The sequence below is a fragment of the Octopus sinensis genome, linkage group LG20 (assembly GCF_006345805.1).
Source record: "Octopus sinensis linkage group LG20, ASM634580v1, whole genome shotgun sequence".
NCBI classification, from domain to species: domain Eukaryota; kingdom Metazoa; phylum Mollusca; class Cephalopoda; order Octopoda; family Octopodidae; genus Octopus; species Octopus sinensis.
In genome coordinates this window covers 29,683,990-29,708,209 of record NC_043016.1, presented here as the reverse complement: position 1 = coordinate 29,708,209, position 24,220 = coordinate 29,683,990, and the positions used below count along the sequence as shown (strand labels likewise).

Genomic DNA, 24,220 nt, shown 5'->3' with positions numbered 1-24,220 from the left:
CTACATTTTTGTTATATCTTGCAAAAAGGACACCAAATCAACCTTTGAGTTTAGTCTCCAAAGTATTGCAGGTCCGGATTTGGCCCAGAATGTTTTTAATTTACTCATGGAATTGGCCCGATTCCAAAATGGCATGATATGTTGGGCTACGGCTTCTAAGAGTAAACTTGAAAAAGTGTGACACACTGACACATTGACATTTGCATTTATATTAGATAAGTGTGTTTGTTTCTTTAGGTGGTTGGGTGGGTGGGTGTTTGTGTCCATGTGCGTGTGTCTGTATGTGTGTGTGTGTGCACATGTATAGATAGATAGGCATTTGTGTGAAGGTGTGTCGCTTAGTGGCTAGAGTATTTGACTCATGACCTTATGATAATGAGTTCAATTCCCTGGCGACGCATTGTGTCCTTGATCAAGACACTTTTATTTCACGTTGCTCCAGTCCACTCAGCTGGCAAAAATGAGTAGTACCCGTATTTCAAATGGCCAACCTTATCACATTCTGCATCTCACAGAATCTCCCTGAGAACCACATTTAGAGTACATGTGTCTGTGGAGTGCTCAGCCACTTGTATGATAATTTCATGAGCAGGCTGTTCTATTAACTGGATCAACTGATACCATTGTTGTCGTAACTGACAGAGTGCCACAGATATGCATTTGTATGTGTGCATTCTACATATCAGCAGTTATTTTTAACCCTTATAAGACAACTTGACCAGTCTATTAGCCCACCATTCCAGTGGTACAAGTAAAACAGAGCTAATGTCTCTAAGAATATATCTATACTTCTACCCCGTTAGCATAGAAACAATAGTAAACTTCATCTCTAAGAGTTTAATTAAGAACTTTGATTTCAAAATGTTAAATTGAAAAATTACAATTTAAAAAAAATTTTTTGTAACAATGAATGTTTCTTACCCCATCAAATTCTATCAGGAATTCTGTTTTTAAGCGACGACTAGCTTCATTCTCTCCTTCTCTCCTTTCACAAAGTAAGGAGTCGATTTCATCTAAAAAGCAAAAATATTGATGATGATGTTGATGATGATAATACGTAATTTCAGCACATGGTCACACATTTATGGCAAGGATATATAGTCAGTGAATCGATCTCAATATGTTATTGAAACTTTCAAATATAGAACATTAAATAATAATTATAATAAATGCCCTGATGCAGTACCAGGCAGTGGAAAAAATATGAATTCTGTAGACAAGGTCAGAACAGTACTGGAGGAGTATTTTTTGTTATGGACAAGTGAATTTTGGAAGAGGCGCCTTGCAAATCTACCAGTTATATAGAAGTGCATTGAAGAAAACAGAGGAGAGTGTATTTTAGATTTAAAAAGAACTTTGTTTATCTTAATTTTGAAAAATAGAAGAAGTATAAAAAGACTGCATTATTTATGGGATGACCCTATATATATATATATATATATATATACGGAAACCGAAAGAAGCCTTACACACACACACACACACACACACACACACACACACACACACACACACACACACACACACACACACACATATATATAATATATATCAGGCTTCGTTCAGCTTCCATCCATCAAATCCATTCACAAGACTTTGGTTGGCCTGAAGCTATAGTAGAATTCTATTTAAATCCCATAACAGTGATTAAGTAAAAGAAACTAATAGAATTTTTTTTTTTAAATGTAATTACTGGGTTTCAATTTCTTCAAGGCATTCCCCCAGCAACAGAAGTAAGTATAAAAAAAACAAAAACACTTTTCTAGAGTTCTTTGAGAAATTATTTAATACCATTTTCAATCTTGTGTTTTCTTCATAAGTATTTACCTCAATGTAACTTTTCATTGGTTTACTAACAAGTATATAAAGATTCAAAAATTTATACATTACCCATAAAAATCACAGCAGGTTGTAGTTCCCTGGCGACAGCAAAGAGGGCGCGGACTAGTTTTTCTCCTTCTCCAACCTGTTGAGAAAAAATTTGATAAACTAAAATTTTATATACAATTAAAAATATCACTGTAAATTACAAATATAAAATATAAATCACATCTTAATATCACACACACACACATATATATATTATATTATATCATATATTATATTACACTTGTTGCACTGACACTCAACTCTAGTTGCATGGTTTCTTATAGCAGAAACAGTTGTAAGCTAATGTATGTGATTATGTAACTCCTGTTCTATTATCATTTATATAATGATTAATATTTTGTTTTTTATTCAACAGGAGTTATAAAAGTAATTCAAGGGCAAAGAATTTCATGTGTTGATACTTATTAAACTATGATAAGTGCTGATGCACAAAACTCTCGGCCCTTAAGTCACTTGTGTAAACTTTCTGCTGGTCAAATATTAAATAGCTTTTGAGTGCTATTTCTGTTTGTATTACCAAATACCTCTCTAATTCCCTCTCTTTAGTATCAACCAAATCTTCTGTGAGTTAACATGGGATCCCTTGGTGACAATGTAACCTTCATTTGACTAAGATATCTTTGACCTGACAAGTAGCTAGCAGTTTACCCCACATTTAAGTAATTACTATATCCCAAGGTTCTCCCAGTTACAAAACGTATGTAACTTGGATTTTACTTGCTCCATTCCCCAAATTTGGATTTTATTCCTATACACAGCAACCCCATAAACCATAAAAATAACTTTTTTCTGCTTATCAAACTTCGATATAGGAAAAAATTTACAACCTTCTACACTATTATTCCTGAAAGTTATTTTTTATATCTTCTATGGATTACTTGAAGCTCACTAACTTGATCCTTGGATCTTATCTTTACACACACAAACATACATGTATTATTGCATTTGATTTATCTATAATTTAGCTTTCTCCTTTGTCACATGAACTCTGAAAATGCTTTTGTGTGTGTATGTGTGTGCGTGTGTGGTCAATAATTTACACTTTCATCCGACAAAATCCTAATCTTTTGTAATGTGGAGGGTAAGTGGAAATGATTCAATACTCACATATTTGGAAGTTAAACTGGCAGCACTAATATTGAAGAATGTAGCATTTGATTCATTTGCTACGGCTTTGGCCTGGAATGGAAACAAGATAAATAAATGGATATTTTCCCAAGATTTTACCAGAAGAATATAAAAAAGAAAATGTAATATATAAATTTTAAAAAGTATGTAGACAGATCCTCTGCCAATTTCAGCTGTGATTATACTAATAGTTGAATCAGTTGAAGTAACTGTTCATTGTATTAAAATGTTAGTAGTTAAGTATTCCATAATCGTTTGTAACTTAAATGTAATTCTAAAATAGAACTGGAAGACTCGTCAAGCTAAGTGAAATCGCAGTCATGGCTATTGCCAGAGTCATGTGAATGGTACCTGTGAAATCGTAACTGTCACCATTGCTGGTAACATGATCTTCAAATCTTGGGCCTCGTGGAGGCCAAAGTGACGGAGACCTTTGGTAATATGCTGCACTTGAGAGGACTTGTCAAGCCATGTGAGAAAGTAGTCATGGCCGTTACCAGTGATATGTAAATAGCACCCATGAAACCGTAGTCATGGCTATTGCTGGTGTCATGTAAATGGCACATGAAAAGCACCCATTATACTCTTGGGGTAGTCGATATTAGGAAGGGCATCCAGCCATAGAAACCATGCCAAATCAGACTGGAACCTATTGCAGCTCTCCAGCTTAACAGTTTCAGTCACACCATCTAACTCATGCCAGCATGGAAAGCGGACGTTAAATAGTGATGATGAATTAGGCACAGGCATGGCTGTGCAATTGAGAAACTTGCTTCCCTACCACATGGTTCCAAGTTCAGTCCCACTGCAAGGCACTTTGGGAAAATGTCTCCAACTGTAGTTCTGGCTTTGTGAGTTAATTTGGTAGATGGAAACTGAAAAAATGCCTGCCATGTGTGTGCATGCGTGTTTGTGTTTTCTTGTCTTAACGTAACATGATAATTGTAAAGAAGTACCAGTGTTGTAAAAGCAGTATCATTCATTTCCAATATTCTGCAATAAACATGTCTGGCCATGGGGAGATATTTTACCTTGCTTGGAAACAAGTGAGAGTTGGCAACAGAAAAGGCATCTGGCTGTAGAAAATTTGCCTCAAAAAATTCTGTCCAACCCATGCAAGCATGGAAAAGTGGACATCAAAATGATTATGATGAGTCAGTGTGATACAATGATTTCACAAGGCTGTACCTTTTCAATTACCAGTACACCACTCTAACTGCCATACACTTCCTGTCAACCTATTCTCACCGGTACTTACACTGACCCATGGCTAACATAGAGGAGGACATTTATTCAATGTGCCACACAGTATTAATGAACAAAGACCTCATAACTGCAACGATAACTTTGTAACAATTCCGCTCATCTCAACTGATGGGACCTCATTTTGCTTAAGAACTTTATAACACCATGTCACAAATAATGCATAACTACTACAATAGTAGATTATTATAATCCAGTAAATTAGTTTTTAGTATTTAATTTTCATCATTATCATTTAACGTCTATGTTCCATACTGGCATGGGTTTGACAGGATCTGATGGGTTCAAAGGACAGTTTCATACTCCACTGTCTGTTTTGGCATGATTTCTACAACTGCTTGCCTTTCCTGAAACCAACAACTTTACAGTGTGGACAAGGTGCCTTTCTCCCGGTATCGACACTTAAAGTTGTCACGCTGCTTGCAAGACTACAAACTCCGAAGGAGAAGGATTGGCTTCGTGCTAAGGGATAAAGTTCTTGTAGAGCTGCATGGCTACTCACATACAGATGAGGAGAAAATGATCAGCATTGGTATATAATAAATCATCTAAAAAAATTATAATGCTTTATTACATACTCTCTTTTACTTGTTTGTCATTTGACTGCGGCCATGCTGGAGCACCACCTTTAGTCAAGCAAATCAACCCCGGGACTTATTCTTTGGAAGCCTCGTACTTATTCTATCAGTCTCTTTTGCCGAACCGCTAAGTTACGGGGACGAAAACACACCAGCATCGGTTGTCAAGCGATGTTGGGGGGGGGACAAACACAGACACACAAACATGTACACACACACACATGCATACATATATATATATACATACGACGGATTTCGGTTTCCATCTACCAAATCCACTCACAAGGCTTTGGTCGGCCCGAGGCTATTGTAGAAGACACTTGCCCAAGGTGCCATGCAGTGGAACTGATCCCGGAATCATGTGGTTGGTAAGCAAGTTACTTATCATACAGCCATTCCTACGCCTAATATTACATTATTATTTTCTTATTAAAAGTGTGTGGAGAAAATCTTTGTAGCCAAACAGTATCATGTATTTACACATAGTACTGTATACATACATCGAATTTTAATATTGATTTGTTTATTCAAAGTTTTTTCTTGGTTTGGTGGGAAAATGTATAATTTTTGAAGTTTTAGTTAAAATATCAGAGTTGTCTCCCTTGTCTCTCAGTCTTCCAGATCAAACCATTCTCAAGTTAAAGCTACGAATTCTTTATCGGTTTCCTGACGCCTATCCCTCCGACCAACACCACTCCGCCGAAACAATAGTAAATTTCTCCCATTGGTTTCTCCCAATTGAACCTAAACAGATAAACAGCATATCACTTCAACATAATGTGCAAGAAAGCGTGACGGCGTCATATGGCTTTCACATGTTACTTTAAATAAATTAACTTTTCTCGGTTTACCACTTCGAATATGTTGACACACATGCTATTGTTGACTACTTTAGAATAGATCTCAAATGAATAAAATCGTCATCTTTCCGCTGCCGCAGCTGTCACCGACACCCTTTTAACATTCACTTTCCCATACTTGCGTGAGTCTGTCGGAATTCGTTGGAACAGCTTTTCAACGGCCGGATGCCCTCCCATTTACAAATCCTCACCTATGATATTTTCCCCGTGACCACCAGACACGTTTTCATGGAAACGAAAAACATCGCCGTACGACAATGACATTCGTTTACAACTATCACACAATGTCGAGGCAAGGAAACTGTAGAGCGCGCGCGCGCACACACACTATATATCTATATATATAAAACTCTAGTTGTGTGAGTGTCTGTCCCCTTCGATTTAGATTCCTAACTCCTCCCACATTTTGCGGTGCAGTTTAACCAAATTCGGGTATCTTATAGTCGTGATTCATATCGAGCCCTTCTGACTATTAGCGCGCGTCAACGATGAGTCTACGATTTAAAAAATAATTTAACATCATTTTTTATTCCATTTTAATGCATAAAATGCATCGTATGTCGATGGCGGCGGAGTTGGCGTCCACGCTCACAGCTGCACCTGTTTGCTTCTCCCCCTTCCCTCCCTCGTGAAGCTGTGGGGAAGGGAGTGTAAAGAAATCAACGTCGTAATGCGTTGTGAAGGAAACCAGCATTCTTTTAGAACAACGACTTCATGGCTTGAAGACACCAAAACAAAAATGGCTAAGAAAGCCCGAATTTATAAGGGAAGTAACTCTCTAAAAATGCTTATATAGTTATTTCCCTTACAAACCCGAGCAACGCCGGGCGATACTGCTAGTCTATATATATAAAACTGTAGTTGTGTGAGTGTCTGTCTCCTACGATTCAGATTCCTAACTCCTCCCACATTTTGCGGTGCAGTTTAACCAAATTCGGGTATCTTATAGTCGTGATTAATATCGAGCCCGTCTGGCTATTAGCGCGCGTCTACGATGAGTCTACGATTTTTAAAATAATTTAACATCATTTTTTATTCCATTTTAATGCATAATTTTTCGTGTGTCGATGGCGGCGGAGTTGGCGTCCACGCTCAAACACCTGCACCTGTGTTTGCTTCTCCCCTCCCTCGTGAAGCTGTGGGGGAAGGGAGTTTAAGGAAATCAACGTCGTAATGCGTTGTCAAGGAGACCAGCGTTCTTTTAGAACAACAACTTCATGGCTTGAAGACACCAAAACAGAAATGGCTAAGAAAGCCCGAATTGGCATCTATAAAGGAAGTAACTCTCTAAAAATGCTTATATAGTTATTTCCCTTACAAACCCGAGCAACGCCGGGCGATACTGCTAGTATATATATATATATACTGTTGTGTCTGGGGAGAGAATATGCTTCAATACACGAACTCATATAAAGAATCTTGCAAACCAAATCCCAAAACGATATATATATATATATATATATATAAGCTTGTCCAGTCGCCGCTAGATGGGAGTTGTTCGCTCCCTTGTTTGCAATATATTGGACACATACTGTGCCATTAACCATGTGGAGGTATCTACCGGGGGTTAAAAAGAGTAGTAACATTGTCCTATGCAGAACAAGTCTCAGGCCGGCCAAAGCCTTGTGAGTGGATTTGGTAGACGGAAACTGTATATGTATGTGTATGTATGTATATACTAGCAGTATCGCCCGGCGTTGCTCGGGTTTGTAAGGGAAATAACTATATAAGCATTTTTAGAGAGTTACTTCCCTTATAAATTCGGGCTTTCTTAGCCATTTTTGTTTTGGTGTCTTCAAGCCATGAAGTCGTTGTTCTAAAAGAACGCTTGTTTCCTTCACAACACATTACGACGTTGATTTCTTTACACTCCCTTCCCCACAGCTTCACGAGGGAGGGAAGGGGGAGAAGCAAACAGGTGCAGCTGTGAGCGTGGACGCCAACTCCGCCGCCATCGACATACGATGCATTTTATGCATTAAAATGGAATAAAAAATGATGTTAAATTATTTTTTAAATCGTAGACTCATCGTTGACGCGCGCTAATAGTCAGAAGGGCTCGATATGAATCACGACTATAAGATACCCGAATTTGGTTAAACTGCACCGCAAAATGTGGGAGGAGTTAGGAATCTAAATCGAAGGGGACAGACACTCACACAACTAGAGTTTTATATATATAGATATATATATATAAGCTTGTCCAGTCGCCGCTAGATGGAGTTGTTCGCTCCCTTGTTTGCAATATATTGGACACATATTGTGCCATTAACCATGTGGAGGTGTCTACCAGGGCTTAAAAAGAGTAGTAACATTGTCCTATGCAGAACAAGTCTCAGGCCAGCCAAAGCCTTGTGAGTGGATTTGGTAGACGGAAACTGTATATGTATGTGTATGTATATATATATATATATATATATATATATATATATATATGTGTGTGTGTGGTGTGTGTGTGTGTGTGTGTCTGTGTTTGTCCCCCCAATATCACTTGACAACTGATGCTGGTGTGTTTACGTCCCCTTAACTTAACGGTTCGGCAAAAGAGACCGATAGAATAAGTACTGGGCTTACAAAGAATAAGTCCTGGGGTCTATTTGCTCGACTAAAGGATATACCAATGGGTATAATGTAGTACTACATTAATACTATGTGTGAAAATAAGACGAGATGGTCATGGCTTTCGTCATAGCTATGCTGGATTGGGACTAAAACGGGCTAAAACAAGATAGAAATTTCAAACCGTCCATTGTTGTCAATAAAGTTACCTCCCCTGAAATATTTTACACCACAGTCGTTACTGCTGATTAAAAAGAATAATTTCATTTCAATGATAACGGGAGTGGTAAAAAAATGTTCTCCCCAACCACAAAGTTTTGGGTTCTGAGTTCACTCCGACTGTATGCCACCTTCAGCGAGTGTCTTCCACTATGGCCTGAAGCTGACCGAAGCCTTGTGAGTGGATTTGGCAGACGTAAACTGAAAGAAGCCCGTCGTGTATATATCTTTATATATAAAAGTGAGGTTGTGTGCTGTCTGTCTCCTACGATTTAGATTCCTAACTACTTCCACATTTTGCGGTGCAGTTTAACCAAAACCGGGTATCTTATAGTCGTGATTCATATCAAGCCCTTCTGGGTATTAGCGTGCGTCTACAATGAGTCTATGATTTTAAAAAAAATTTACCATCAATTTTTCCCATTTTTAATGCATTTTTGGCATATATAAGGGAAGTAACTCTCTAAAAATTTATTATTAAATCTCAGAACGTAAAAAGCTACAGTAACACCCCACCCTTTGTGGTTAACCATATTGAGATGGCTATTATACTTTACATCTCTAAAATGCTTATATAGTTATTTCCCTTACAAACCCGAGCAACGCCGGGCGATACTGCTAGTATATATATATATATATATATATATATATATATATATATATATATATATAGGGTGTGTGTGTGTGCCCGCGTCTTTGTGTCTGTGTTTTCCTTCATCCCCACCACTTGAAACCGGTGTTGGTGTATTACGGCCCCGTAACTTAGCGGTTCGGCAAAAGAGACCAACAATAAATACCAGACTTCAAATAGAAATTAGTACTGTTGTCGATTCGTTTGACCAAGATTCTTCAAGGCGGCGCCCCAGCATGGCCGCAGTTTAATGAGTGAAGCAAGTAAAAGATACAAGAACTACAAAAAACGGCCCTGCACCCCACTTTACAAAATCTCTTATGTAACCACAATCGTTGCCACCATCATCACCACTGCAACCAACACTAACACCACAACCACCACCACCACCATCATCTTAAAGCAGTGTATTACAAATCTTGCTTTATGGATGCTGGCAGAATTTTCTTTTTCATTTTTCTTTCTACATTTCCTTTTTTTTATTTCTTTATTTCAAATTTTACATTATTATTTTTTTTTCTTTCTAGGAATCAAAAATTGATTTTTTTTTTTTTTTCCTTCAGATATTATAATAAAATTATTTTGCATCCAAATTTCTCTTGCTAATGGCAAAGCACCAATTTATATTAAACTGCATCAATTGATTCTGCAAGGCAGTATTAAACCCAAGAGAAAATGAAGCCAATGGAAGAACATTTACTTGACCTGCTAGAAACAGCAACAAAACCTTCTTCAATTTACAACCATCTTAAAAAGAAAAATCATATAGTCCAACATAATACGCTATCATCATCATCTAACGTCTAAGGGTCGACCTCACCTTTCATCCTTCTTAGATTATTATCATCATCACCATCATTTACTGTCCACATTCCATGCTGGCATGGGTTGAACAGTTCAACAGGATCTGATGTGTCTAAGGTCTACACTGAGTCCCAATGTCTACTTTGGTATGGTTTCTGCCCTTCTGGATTCCTTTCCTAATGCCAACCACTTTACAGCATGGACTGGGTGCTTCTCTCATTCCCTCTGCACTATTAAGACTGCCATGTAATTCACAGGACTATGAACCCTGGTGAGGAAAAAGGGATTCAGCTTCATTTCCTCAGGAATGAGAGATTACAATGAGAGGCTTGTGGGAAGGGTCTTGTAGAAGGATCAGCATGGTTACTCACATCTAGAGGGAGCAAAGGCAAGGCAATAGGAGTGGAGGAACTATAAGAACACCAAACCAGATTCCTTGTAGTGATTATTCCAGTTCTTTGCCTTCTGAGTTCAAATATTATAATGGCCTTCTTGATTCACAAACTAATCCCTAACCCATTATATGGTCCACCAACACCACCACCACCACCACCACCTGGCATTTTGGGTGTCTTCAGTGAACCTGCTTTCTCTTTCTTCTTCCTCCCCACTCTCTCTCTCCCTACCTCCTTCTTACTAGTCATGTAAACCTTGTAAAGGGGTCATGAACATTGGCTTTCCTTTGTAACCCCCAAACAAAAAATTAACAAACGCATTTGCATTTACGACAGGAACAAAATGTGAAACTATATTAATATGAACATACCAGCATGGTTTTACCATTTCCTGGGGGGCCAAAGAGTAATAATCCTCTTGCAGGTGCCCTCAATCCAGTAAAAAGCTGAAACAATAGAAATTAAAGGAAATTAAGAATAACAAAAAAAAAAAAAGAAAGGTGAGACAAAAATTAACAATTATCATTAATCAATAACTAATCATTTCAACAAATACGAGTGTTTTATTATATTGAAAATATTAATATTTTAAAACATCTGAATTTGAATGTTTGACTTTACAAAATTTGAGTTTATCTTTTACCTGTTTCTTTCATTAATCTGTGACCATGCTGGAGCACCACTTAACAAGATTTAGACATACAAATCAACCCTAGCACTTTTATTTTTTAAAGTCTGGTACTTATTCTGTTAGAAAATGAATGCTCAACACCAAAGGTACTCATCTCCATTTTGGAGGCACTTGAACAATTGTTAAGATCATTTCACATTAAACCATTCGTTACCTTGTTAGCCCACGAACAAGGCATGAAAAATGCATACACACACACACACACACACACACATGTAAAGATAAGATCCCAGGATCAAGGTATAGGCAGTTAGTGAGCTTCAAGCAAAACGTAGATGTAAAACTTTCAGGAACAATAGTGATTAATTGGCACAGAAGGTTGGCGCATTTCAATCAAATTCCCAACAAATTAACACAGGATCTCTTAATGACAATGTAAACTTCGTATAATCAAAGTGTCGTTAGCCTCAGTGGCTTGCAATCTACTCCCTCGTTTGGATAATTTACATCTGCTGAGGTTCCGCTAGCTGTGAAACCTATGTAGCCTGGATTTTATCAACTCCATTCCATAATTTTTTAATATATATATATATATATATATATATATATATAATATGAATTAGAGATAAAACCACTATTATGCAACTCAAACATAAATAACAAATGGGTTACAGAGTTTAACTTGAGCTGATGAGCCAGGGAGCTGCACCGGGTTCCAGTCTGATTTGGCATGGTTTCTACACCTGGATGCCCTTCCTAGTGCCAACCATACTATGAGTATAATGGGTGTTTTTACGTGCCACTGGCATAGGTGCCATTTACATGACACTGGTAGCAACCACAACTACAATTCATGGGTGGGTGCCATTTATATGGCACTGACAACGACCATGACTACAATGCATGGGTGTCCTTTACATGGCACCAGTAACAACTATGACTACAATTCACATATATATATATATTGTGTGTGTGTGTGTGTGTACACAAGTGTGCATGCATGTAATTATGTTTCCAATGTTACATCTCCTCTAAAGAAATAATCAAACCCATAGTTACACATTGTGACTTTCTTCTGAAATAAATGCAGAGCAGCATATTCAGTGAACATCACTGTTACATTCTTTTCACTGAGCACCAGACACAGATATTAATAATTTCTATATAGCAGGCATTGCTGTGTGGGTATGTAGCTTGCTTGCCAACCACATGGTTCTGGGTTCAGTCCCACAGTGTTTCACCTTGGGCAAGTGCCTTCTACTATAGCGTCAGGATGACCGAAACCTTCTGAGTGAATTTAGTAGACGGAAACTGAAAGAAGCCCATCATATATATACCAGTGCTGGTGTGTTGATGTCCCCTTAACTTAGCAGTTTGGCAAAACAGGCTGATAGAATAAGTACCAGGCTTACAAAGAATAATTCCTGGGAGTCAATTTGCTTGTCTAAAATCCTTTAAGGCTTTGCTCCAGCATGGCTGCGGTCAAATGACTGAAACAAGTAAAAGAATAAAAGAATCATATGTGAAAACATAAAACTAATGACTGGTAGTCAGGATGAAGGTCAAGTGGAAAAATAATTACCTCAGGTCGCAGGGAAGGTAAAATAACAATTTCTTGCAGGGCTTGTTTAGCAATTTGTTGTCCAGCTAAAAACATTAAAAAAAAGAATTAAAAATTTTAAAAGTAAAACTAAAAAGCTCACACAACAGTAAATTGCATGGGTATACGAATTATTATTATATAAATTTAACGGGCAAGTGTCTTCTACTATAGCCTCGGGCTGACCAAAGCCTTGTGAGTGGATTTGGTAGACGGAAACTGAAAGAAGCCCGTCGTATATATGTATATATATATATGCGTGTGTGTGTTTGTGTGTCTGTGTTTGTCCCCCTAGCATTGCTTGACAACCGATGCTGGTGTGTTTATGTCCCGTTACTTAGCGGTTCGGCAAAAGAGACCGATAGAATAAGTACTGGGCTTACAAAAGAATAAGTCCCGGGGTCGAGTTGCTCGATAAAGGTGGTGGTGCTCCAGCATGGCCGCAGTCAAATGACTGAAACAAGTAAAAGGGTACAAAGAGTAAAAGAGTATTGGATTTGAAAGGAGGAAAACTGAAACCTGTCATGTGTATATCAATCTCTCAATCATCATCATAATCATTTGACATTCGTTTTCCATGCTGGCATGGGTTGGGCTGTTAGACAGAAGCTGGCAAGCCAGAGGCCAGCACCAGGCTCTACTGCATGTTTTTGGTAGGGTTTTTATGGCTGGATGCACTTCCTAATGCCAACCACTTTACAGAGTGAACATAATACTTTTTACACAGCACCAGCACTGGCAGGGTCATCAAGTAACTTGCAAAGTGAAGATCCTTTATGTATGTGTATGTGGGGGGGTTCCTAGCTACATGGTTTCGGGTTCAGTCCCGCTGCGTGGCACTTTGGGTACGTGTCTTCCACTATAGCCCCGAGCCGACCGGAGCTTTGTGGTTGAATTCGGTAGGTGGAAGTTACTGCCGTGTGTGTATGTGTGCGTATAGCTGCTCAGTGCCTCTCCGAAAGAGAGAGAGGGGATCATCATCGATTAATGTCCATCTTCCATGCATGCATGAGTAGGATGGATGACAGGAGTTGGCCAGGTAGAAAATTTACCTTAGGCTACTGTGTCTGTTTTGGTAAGGATTCTACAGCTGGATGCCCTTCTTAACACCAACCACTCTGCAGAATGTATGTATATATGTGTGTGTGTGTGTATATATATATATATATATATATATATATATATATATATATAGAGAGAGAGAGAGAGAGAGAGAGAGAAATAGATACATACATACACAGAGACATACACACAAACACGCACATGCGTAAGTGTGTGTGTGCGTGTGTGTATGTGAGAGTGCGAGTGAGTGAGAGAGAAAGAGAGAGAGAGTGTGTGTGTGTGTGTGTGTATTGAGTGAGAGAGCGAGTGAGTGAGAGAGAGAAAGAGAGAGAGAGTGTGTGTGTGCGTGTGTGTATGTGCGAGAGAGGTGAGAGTGAGTGAGAGAAAGAGAGAGAGAGTGTGTGTGTTGCGTTGTGTGTATGTGAGAGTGCGAGTGAGTGAGAGAGAAAGAGAGAGAGAGTGTGTGTGTGCGTGTGTGTATGTGAGAGTGCGAGTGAGTGAGAGAGAGAGAGAGAGAGAGTGAGAGAGAGTGTGGTGTGCGTGTGTGTATGTGAGAGTGCGAGTGAGTGAGAGAGAAAGCGAGAGAGAGAGTGTGTGTGTGCGTGTGTATGTGAGAGTGGAGTGCGAGTGAGTGAGAGAGAGAAAGGAGAGAGAGTGTGTGTGTGCGTGTGTGTATGTGAGAGTGCGAGTGAGTGAGAGAGAAGAGAGGAGAGAGAGTGTGGTGTTGCGTGTGTGTAGTGAGAGTGCGAGTGAGTGAGGAGAAAGAGGAGAGCGAGGGAGTGTGTGGTGTGCGTGTGTGTATGTGAAAGTGCGAGTGAGTGAGAGAGAAAGAGAGAGAGATTTTGTGTGTGCGTGTGTGTGTATGTGAGTGCGAGTGAGTGAGAGAGAAAGAAGAGAGAGTGTGTGTGTGCGTTGTGGGTGTATGTGAGAGTGCGAGTGAGTGAGAGAGAAAGAGAGAGAGAGTGTGTGTGTGCGTGTGTGTATGTGAGAGTGCGAGTGAGTGAGAGAGAAAGAGAGAGAGAGTGTGTGTGTGCGTGTGTGTATGTGAGAGTGCGAGTGAGTGAGAGAGAAAGAGAGAGAGAGTGTGTGTGTGCGTGTGTGTATGTGAGAGTGCGAGTGAGTGAGAGAGAAAGAGAGAGAGAGTGTGTGTGTGCGTGTGTGTATGTGAGAGTGCGAGTGAGTGAGAGAGAAAGAGAGAGAGAGTGGTGTGTGTGCGTGTGTGGTATGTGAGAGTGCGTGAGTGAGAGAGAAAGGGAGACGAGGAGAGTGTGTGTGTGCGTGTGTGTGTATTGTGAGGTGGAGTGAGTGAGAGAGCAAGAGAAAGAGAGAGAGAGTGTGTGTGTGCGTGTGTGTATGTGAGAGTGGCGAGTTGAGTGAGAGAGAGAAAGAGAGAGAGAGTGTGTGTGTGTGTGTGTGTGTGTTGTATGTTTTGCTGCCTCCATTCCTTGACCGAACATGATAGTTGTAAATGAATATCACCATTATGCATGTGGTGTCCATTTCCAGTCTTCCATGAAAAAAACGTGTCTGTCTATGAGGAAATTTTACTTTGCTTGGAAACAGGAAGGGTATCCAGCCATAGAAAATCTGCCTCAACAAATCCCATCCAACTCAAGTGAGCATGGAAAAGCAAACACTGAAATTATAATGATGATGAAAGAAGCTGTTGTCAACATCAATATAATCATCATCATTATGTATACAGTAATGTCCCATTTCCAATACAAGCATCGTTGATGATGTATTCTATATACAATGTAAGGTGGCAAGCTGACAGAAACATTAGCACACCAGGCAAAATGCTTAGTGGTATTTCATCTGTCTTTATGTTCCGAGTTCAAATTCTGCTGAGTTCAACTTTGCTTTTCATCCTTTCAGAGTTGATAAATTAAGTACCCGTTGTGTACTGGGGTCGATCTAATCGACTGCCTCCTCATCCCCCAAAATTTCAGGACTTGTGTCTAGAGTACAAAAGATTCTATATACAATGGTATCAAATTCTCACACCCTTGTCATATCTGCAAACCTCACATCTATAAAAATCTGACTTGTTAGTATAAAGGTAGGAAAGGAATGACATGGAATGAGGAAGATGTGCAAAATATCTACAAGCTCTGTTTCTGGTTCAGTAGTTTTGGGGATAAGAATAACTTGTTTTGGGAGAAAATATGTTCAAACAATTCTAAATTTGTGGAAACTTTTCTCACATATACCATAAGAAATATAAAAGCTTTATAATTGATCTTTGTTGGCATAAGACCTGATACCTTTTCTGCATCCATTTTTTGATTTATTTGCCATTAATTTAAAATGTATGACTATTTTCTCTGTGATAAAATATTCCAAGTCTCTGCTGCTGCTTCTTTTATGACTTATACAGAGGAAGGCAGACAATGTCCAAGACAAACCATTTTTGCAGGATTTCTGAGACAGTAGGGGAAAAGGAAGAAGGTGCCACAAATCATGAGTAGACACAGGTAGGAGTAGACACATTAGGAAGCAATGGGTTGAGATAAAAATTTATCCTTATATCAGAAATATAATCTGGATGTTTGTATTAGAGTGGATCCTGATAAAGGAACCCTGTAATGGTCCAAATTATAGTATCAATACAGGAAACAATTAAGTCTACTGGCAACTCATATCAATATATATATATATATATCAATATGACAATTATAAAACTCAGTGTGTGTGTATGTATGTGTGTGTGTGTGTATTGTATATATATATATATATATATATAGGTAGAATTCACAAAAAAAAACAAAAGACAAAGACAGGTGGTGTAGACAACAAACAGATGCTTGGGAAGTGAAAAAGTCTTTAATGTTTCGAGCCTACGCTCTTTCACAGAAAGAAAATAAAGAATGTGTAGTGGCTAGCGATCTATCATGGCGATATATATATATATATATCAATATGTCACTTATTAAGATTAGTAGAAATGAAATAAAATAAATATGAAACTTACCAACATCATTAAATGCAACCGGTGGGCCCGAATCAACAATCTCATTTAAAATGAGGTTAGCCAATTTTTTGTCAACGTTTTTAAAACTAGCAGGTAACTGTTTTTCTTTTTTCGGAGAGCTTTTCATCTGAAAGAAAACAGTTTTAATAAGATCTCATACCAATTTTCTAAAACATATTTATTCCTCTAAAATTCCTTGACACTCCTGAATATATATCAAAGAATACAGTGAGAACTGGACAACAGGAGAATACTAGATAATGTTACTTTTAAATTTGTATTAATCCTTTAGCATTTAAACTGGCCGTATCCAGCCCAAATATTCTATCTGTTTTATGTTCAAACAGGCCTTTCACACCTACTCTGCAAAAAAACAAAAATATTCTAAAAACAATCACATCATTGAAATCTCAAAGCTATGAGATAATGCATGATCAATTGAAAACAATGTGAATAAATAAGCATTACATCTGACAGAGTAATCTGAATGCTAAAAGGTTAAAAGACATAACATTACAGGCGTTTTAGAGAAAATATTTGTTTATTTTTTCTAACTTAATTTACTGTCACTCTGTCGGTTATGACGAAGAGGGTTCCAGTCGATCTGATCAATGGAACAGCCTGCGCATGAAATCAACATGGAAGTGGCTGAGCACTCCACAGACACTGTGGAGAATTGTACCCTTAATGTAGTTCTCGGGGAGATTCAGCATGACACTGAGTGTGACACGATTGGCCCTTTGAAATACATGTACTACTCATTTGGAGTGGCTGTGTGGTAAGTAGCTTGCTAACCAACCACATGGTTCCGGGTTCAATCCCACTGCGTGGCATCTTGGGCAAGTGTCTTCTACTATAGCCCCGGGCCGACCAATGCCTTGTGAGTGGATTTGGTAGACGGAAACTGAAAGAAGCCTGTCGTATATATGTATATATATGTGTGTGTGTGTGTGTGTTTGTGTGTCTATGTTTGTCCCCCCACCAACATTGCTTGACAACCGATGCTGGTGTGTTTTACGTCCCCGTCACTTAGCGGTTCGGCAAAAGGGACCGATATAATAAGTACTGGGCTTACAAAGAATAAGTCCCAGGGTCGAATTGCTCGACTAAAGGCGGTGCTCCAGCATGGCCGTAGTCAAATGACTGAAACAAGTAAAAGAGTAAAAGAGAGTAAAAGAGTATGAGAAAAATGTAAAAATTTAAGACCCATAAAATCAGATAAAATATATAGAATTTTTATTGCATAAAAACAAAACTGTTTTGCCTTAACAATGGTAGCCATAAAAAGAATTCCAATCATATTGACTTTGTCTACATGAAATAATAATAAAAAGTAACTTACATCAGGTTGTGATAACTGTCGTTTGTGAACCTGTTTTTTAGGTGATAAAGTTGGACTTTCTCGCAGGGTTGAAGTTGATGTACTTCTAGTTCGAGGTAACGTGTTGCTTTTATGCACTAGTAATTGATTTTTGGATGGCTTTAATGGTTTTGTTGCAACTAAAAGTATAAAAATAATCAATCATTTAATACAAGGTAATAATAACATTGTCTCTTTTTCTTATTAATCCAACTCCTTGTTCTCTTCTCACTCTCTCTGTTTTTCTCCCTCTCCACTCATGTCTCTACAACATGTTTCTCTCTTCCTCTCCATTCATTTCCCCTTTCACTTTTATCTTCTCTTATCCATATCTACCACATCTCCTTACCATATGTTAATCTTTAATGGTAACACTGCCTCACAAGCTAGTACAACACCCTAAGTGGTTGTCATAATTTTGGCTCAAGTCAACCACTATCTAAGCAAATCCATAACAATGTGTAACAAAATTTTTATTTCTATTTTATTGCCTTTGGTCAGTGTTATTTCCTATTTGCTTCTATCTAGAAATCAAAGGAAATGACAATTATTCCCTTCAAACTTTGCTTTTGTCACTAGATATCAATGTTTAGAAACTGACCTATTTTCCATTACATTTCAGACAGATTCACTGCTGAAGCAGAAATATCGTTATAGCAAATATTCTGCTCAATACTACAGATCAGTTGTCAGTTGCTTAACCTTAATCATTTAAGCATATCCCTTAGTGGTTGACAATTTGTACATCTCTGATGATGAGCAGGAGTAGTGGGGGGGAGCATCATAGTCATGAGTTGAGAGAAAATCTTTGGGCTTTGAATAAATATAACAAAAACAAATTTTGATGGAAATATTAGCCACTTTTCATACTTCCTAGGGGTAAGCAAATAGGAAATAACAGTTACTACTGAAGGACAAAAACTGTGTTAGACAGCATAATCAAAGGTGTTTTCAGTCTTGACCATCCAACCTTTCCCCAGGCACAGTTCATTCAGAACAATATTATCAAATACGTCTCTCTCTCTCTCTCTCTCTCTCTCTCTCTCTCTCTCTCTATTCCTCCATGCTAAGGTGTGGTATGAAGAATATTTGGTTAATATCCTTCATACCACTTACTCTTTTACTTGTTTCAGTCATTTGACTGTGGCCATGCTGGAGCACCGCCTTTAGTCGAGCAAATCGACCCCAGGACTTATTCTTTGTAAGCCTAGTACTTATTCTATCGGTCTCTTTTGCCAAACCACTAAGTTACTGGGACTTAAACACACCAGCATCGGTTGTCAAGCGATGTTGGGGGGACAAACACAGACACACAAACATATACACACGCATACATATATATATATATACATACAACGGGCTTCTTTCAGTTTGCTTCTACCAAATCCACTCACAAGGCTTTGGTAGGCCCGAAGCTATAGTAGAAGACACTTTCCCAAAGTGCCATGCAGTGGGACTGAACCCAGAACCATGTGGTTTGTAAGCAAGCTACTTACCACACAGCCACTCCTTCGCCTTTACTTCTTGCAAGTTGAGCAACTACATAGAGGCTCAATCACCCCTTCAAGAGCTGACCACAAAATTTAAAAACACATTTCCTCAAGATGAAGTCAGTGAATTATTCTTTGAAGTCTGCCAGCCACAACTGAAGACAACATTATAGACAGCTCGTTTAAGTTTGACTACAAATTGGACACTTTGCATCTATTTACCTTTTTACTTTTTCCAGTCATTAGACTGCAGCCATTCTGGGGCATCACCATGAAGTAGTTTTAGTTGAATGTACTGACCCCAGTACTTGATTTTTTTAAAGCCTGCTACTTATTCTATCAGTTCTTTTGCCAAACCGCTAAGTTACAGGAATGTGAACAGCAGCACCAGTTGTCAAGCAGTGATGGTGGGGACAAACACACACACACACATATATGTGATACGCTTCTTTCAGTTTCCTTCTACCAAATCCACTCAAAAGGTTTTGGTTGGTTCAGGGTTACAGTAGATGGCATTTGTCCGAGGTGCCATGCAGTGGGACTGAACCACAAACCATGTGGTTGGGAAGCAACCATGCATGCAAGCACTCTTCCACATTTTAGGACCAAGAGTCACCAGCTTAAGCATTGTTGGCACAGAAATCTTCTCCATCCCAGTCTTTGAAGCTCTGCCATTATGTGTGTGTGTGTGTGGGTAAGTAGGGGTTCAATCTCCAAGAAACAGTAGCTATTCCCTAGGCGCAACACAGCCGGGAAATAGACAGGATGATCATAACTGGAACACCACTGACTATAGATCTGCTTAATAAGGACCGACCTGGAGTTAAACAACAATATTCTTGAGAGGAAACTATGTCTTTCATTAATTATAATTCCAGATATCCAGGTACCATATTATACATCATCAGTAAATAGTGAGACTGTCTTTGTCTTTTGCATTTTCATCCACTTCCAATTCATTTGCTTAAATTTCAAGCTCTTAGTGAGCAACACAGAACATTTCCAATGTTAATACACTAATTACTTCTGTTATCTTTTACCATTTACTTGCTTTAGTCATTGGACTGTAGCCAAGCTGTGGCCCTACTTTGCACAAATCAACTCTAGAATTTATATTTTCTTAAGTCTGGTACTTATTCTGTCTCTTTTGCTGAACTGTTAAGTTGTGGGGATGTAAACAAACTAACATTGGTTGTCAAGTGGTGATGAGGGACAAACAAAGACACACACACATACACACAAATCTATAAAAATCCACTCATAAAGTTTTGGTGAGATGGAGCTATGGCAGAAGACATTTTTCCCAAGGTGCCATGCAGTAGGACTTAACCAAGAGCCATGTGGTTCGGAACCAAACTTCTTATCAGAGAGTCATGCAAGTAATAATTTTCTGGTCTCAGTTAGCATCATATGAGAGAGAGAGAGAGAGAGAGAGAGGAGAGAGAGAGAGAGAGAGAGAGAGTCATGCCTATGGAGCATGCTAACTTAAGAAATATGAAAGCTGGCTGTTGCCAGTGCCATGTGAATGGCACCACCCACGAAATCGTAATTGTAGCCATTACCAGTAGCATGATCTTCAAATGTCAGGCTTAACAGACATGATGATAAGTGACCAAGACCTTTTGACAATATGCTGTGCTTATGAAAACTCATCAAGCCAAATGAAATTGTAGTTGTGGCCGTTGGTGATGTCATGTAAATGTAACGTAAAACGCCCCCATTACACTCTCTGAGTGGTTGGCATTAGGAAGGGCATCCAGTCATAGAAATCATGCCAAAGCAGACTGGAACCTGGTGTAGCCCTCCGGCTTACCAGTTTCCGTCAAACCCATGTCAGCATGAAAAGTGGACATTAAATGATAATGATGATGATGATGATGATGATGATGATGATGACAATTGCATTTCATGCTAAAACTACTTCAAAATTTTGCCTCTGTGTGTGTGTGTGTGTGTGCGCGTGCGCGTTTGTGGCAGTTAAAAATTGATTAGTATAGCTTTATATGACTTTCCAAAATTCTATAGACTAAACAGACACTTTGCAAATATCAACCACTCATGTGGGAAATGATATCTCAGACTTGAGTGAGTTCAGCAACAGAGTAATGCTAGAGTTGCTATGCAACAGGAATTCTCAGTAGATGCCCACTAACGATAATTGATTACAATAAGAGTGAATCAAGGTCCAGAGTAAGGTTCTACCAGGAGAATGGCAGCTAATTTAGTGGAGCCTACTTCTGGAAGCTGGTGATGGTTGTTGCACAGAACAGCACAGAATATCCATCCATCACAGTCAGATGATTGTGCACTTTAAACTAATGTGTGCGTGTGTGCATGCATGAGTGTGTGTACATGTATATATGTGCATGCATGTGTCTCTATGTATGTATGTTTATACATGTGTGTGTGTGCGTGCACATGTATGTGTAAATGCATGTGTTTTCATGTGTGAGTATATATCTTCTACTATAATAATACTCGTGTCTTTCTCCATCACAACATAAGAGAGAAAGGAAGGAGTGATAGATGAATAAGGGAAGAAGGGGTAGTGGTAAACTGGTTGTGGGAGTGTTTCAAATGTGTGTGTATGTAAAAGGGAATCGTGTGTGTGTGTGTGTGTGTGTTCAATGGAAGTGGGACAGTGAACTTTCAATGCTGAAAAGAAAAATCAAACAGCGTTTCAACTCTGTGCGAGTATATGTGTATGCGTGTACAAGGGGAAGTATGTGAAAGTATGTGTGAATTGGTGTTCTTTCAGTAACAAACAATAATCAATGTCACATCTCAAAAGACAATAACTATGCAACATTGTCAAGTGTATTAATTTGATTTACCATCCATATATATATATATAAAATACTACAATTAACCAGCATTTTTGATGGCACGGGGCCAACTAATAATAATAATACTAATAATCATCATTTAATGTCCATTTTCCATGCTTGCATGGATCAGACAGAGTTTTATTGAAAAGAATTTTCTATGCCATTTTTCTATGACTTTCCTGTCACTGACCCTCACCTGGAAAATAATGTTTGCCCCATGGCCAGATACTTTCTTGCAGAGTATTGGAAATTAACAACAGTTATTTGCAATTATCATAAATGATAAAACAATCATTTACAACTAATGCCTCTTCAGCTTTTCAGGTCCTCCAAGACTGAAAACAAGAATGGAGAAAGTCGTTTGCAGCCCAGAGGCCCTTTGCTGAAATGCTTGTAACATAGTGGACTCTGCTGAAAGGCACCCAAGGGTCACTTAATGATGTTAAACTAGGTGATGGATTAATTCCACAACCTAATAACTGCTCTTCAATGAAATGAAGTACTGAAAGTGCTTTAATCCTTTAGTATTTAATCTGACTATATCCAGCCCAAATATTTTACCTGTTTTATGTTCAAACTCTCACACCTATCCTACAACGTCGTTCTAAATATATACAAAGACACCATTGAAATTTTGAAGCTACAAGATAATGCACGATTAAAATTCAAAACAATGTGAATTAATAAGCATTACAGGTGCAGGAGTGGCTGTGTGGTAAGTAGTTTGCTAACCAACCACATGGTTCCGGGTTCAGTCCCACTGCGTGGCATCTTGGGCAAGTGTCTTCTGCTATAGCCCCGGGCCGACCAATGCCTTGTGAGTGGATTTGGTAGACGGAAACTGAAAGAAGCCTGTCGTATATATGTATATATATATATATATATATGTGTGTGTATGTGTGTGTTTGTCCCCCTAGCATTGCTTGACAACCGATGCTGGTGTGTTTACGTCCCCGTCACTTAGCGGTTCGGCAAAAGAGACCGATAGAATAAGTACTGGGCTTACAAAGAATAAGTCCCGGGGTCGATTTGCTCGACTAAAGGTGGTGCTCCAGCATGGCCGCAGTCAAATGACTGAAACAAGTAAAAGAGTAAAGAGTAAAGAGTATTACATTTGACAGAGCAATCAGAAATGCTAAACAAATGCTTGCAAAGTTATTCTAAATGATATCAAAACACTTATAAAGTCAACAACAGTTTTTTTCCAATCTAATCTATGCAAATGCTTGTTAATACAGTTTTGTTATGTTTACTGTTTGTTTATCATGCTAACATGGCTTAGATGGGAATAAATTTGAGGCAGGATTTTTATGGCTACAATCATTTCTTGTTTGCCAAACCTTGTTTGTTTTTCAAGTAAAAGATATATTTTTTTTAAATGCAGGCAAATTTAAGGTTGCTGAGCTAGTAGGCAATCTGTAATAGCCTAACCACAAACAACACTGACATCAACTATATTTATATTTCTAGGTAGTTTTGTAAAACATTCACACACAAGCACACAAATATACACACACCACATTCACACACACAAATGCCAGGCTTCCACAAAGTTTTCCATTAGCAATTTCCTCCTCACAAAGCATTGGTTGGCCTAGGGTTATAAAAGAAAATACTTCCCAAGCTGTTGCACCATTCTCTAAATAATTAAATTCAAACATTGTTCATAAATGAGAAAACAAGATTAGTAACACATTAGCATTTGTTACCTTCAAAGAACTGTAAGATGTTAAAAATGAAGGAATTAGTGATTAGTAACTTGGTTCATGAAAGCTTTGTCATATAAAAGATGGTATTAGAAAAACATTAGTAAATCATTAACCCTTTACATATCCAAAGCATTTTCATAAGTCTGTCCTAAATGTCCATGCTTATTATCAAACTTTTAGCTAGCTGTCATTTCATGCGTTTTGAGTGATATAAAGCTTTCCTTTCATAAGTCTTGAGT

At 38.4% G+C, this 24,220-nt stretch overlaps 1 protein-coding gene across 1 annotated transcript in view; it reads right to left on the bottom strand.

The window, feature by feature from the left end:
* Positions 1-24,220, bottom strand: part of LOC115222555 (spastin) — a 108,616-nt gene continuing 84,396 nt past the window's right edge. Inside the window, exons 5-12 of the mRNA XM_029792821.2 lie at positions 17,937-18,094; positions 16,595-16,721; positions 12,541-12,605; positions 10,699-10,773; positions 2,998-3,069; positions 1,891-1,966; positions 882-1,013; positions 1-185 (exon numbers count right to left, since the gene is read on the bottom strand). Coding sequence (XP_029648681.2) covers positions 1-185; positions 882-1,013; positions 1,891-1,966; positions 2,998-3,069; positions 10,699-10,773; positions 12,541-12,605; positions 16,595-16,721; positions 17,937-18,094 — 890 coding nt within the window. The remainder of the gene's footprint in view (positions 186-881; positions 1,014-1,890; positions 1,967-2,997; positions 3,070-10,698; positions 10,774-12,540; positions 12,606-16,594; positions 16,722-17,936; positions 18,095-24,220) is intronic.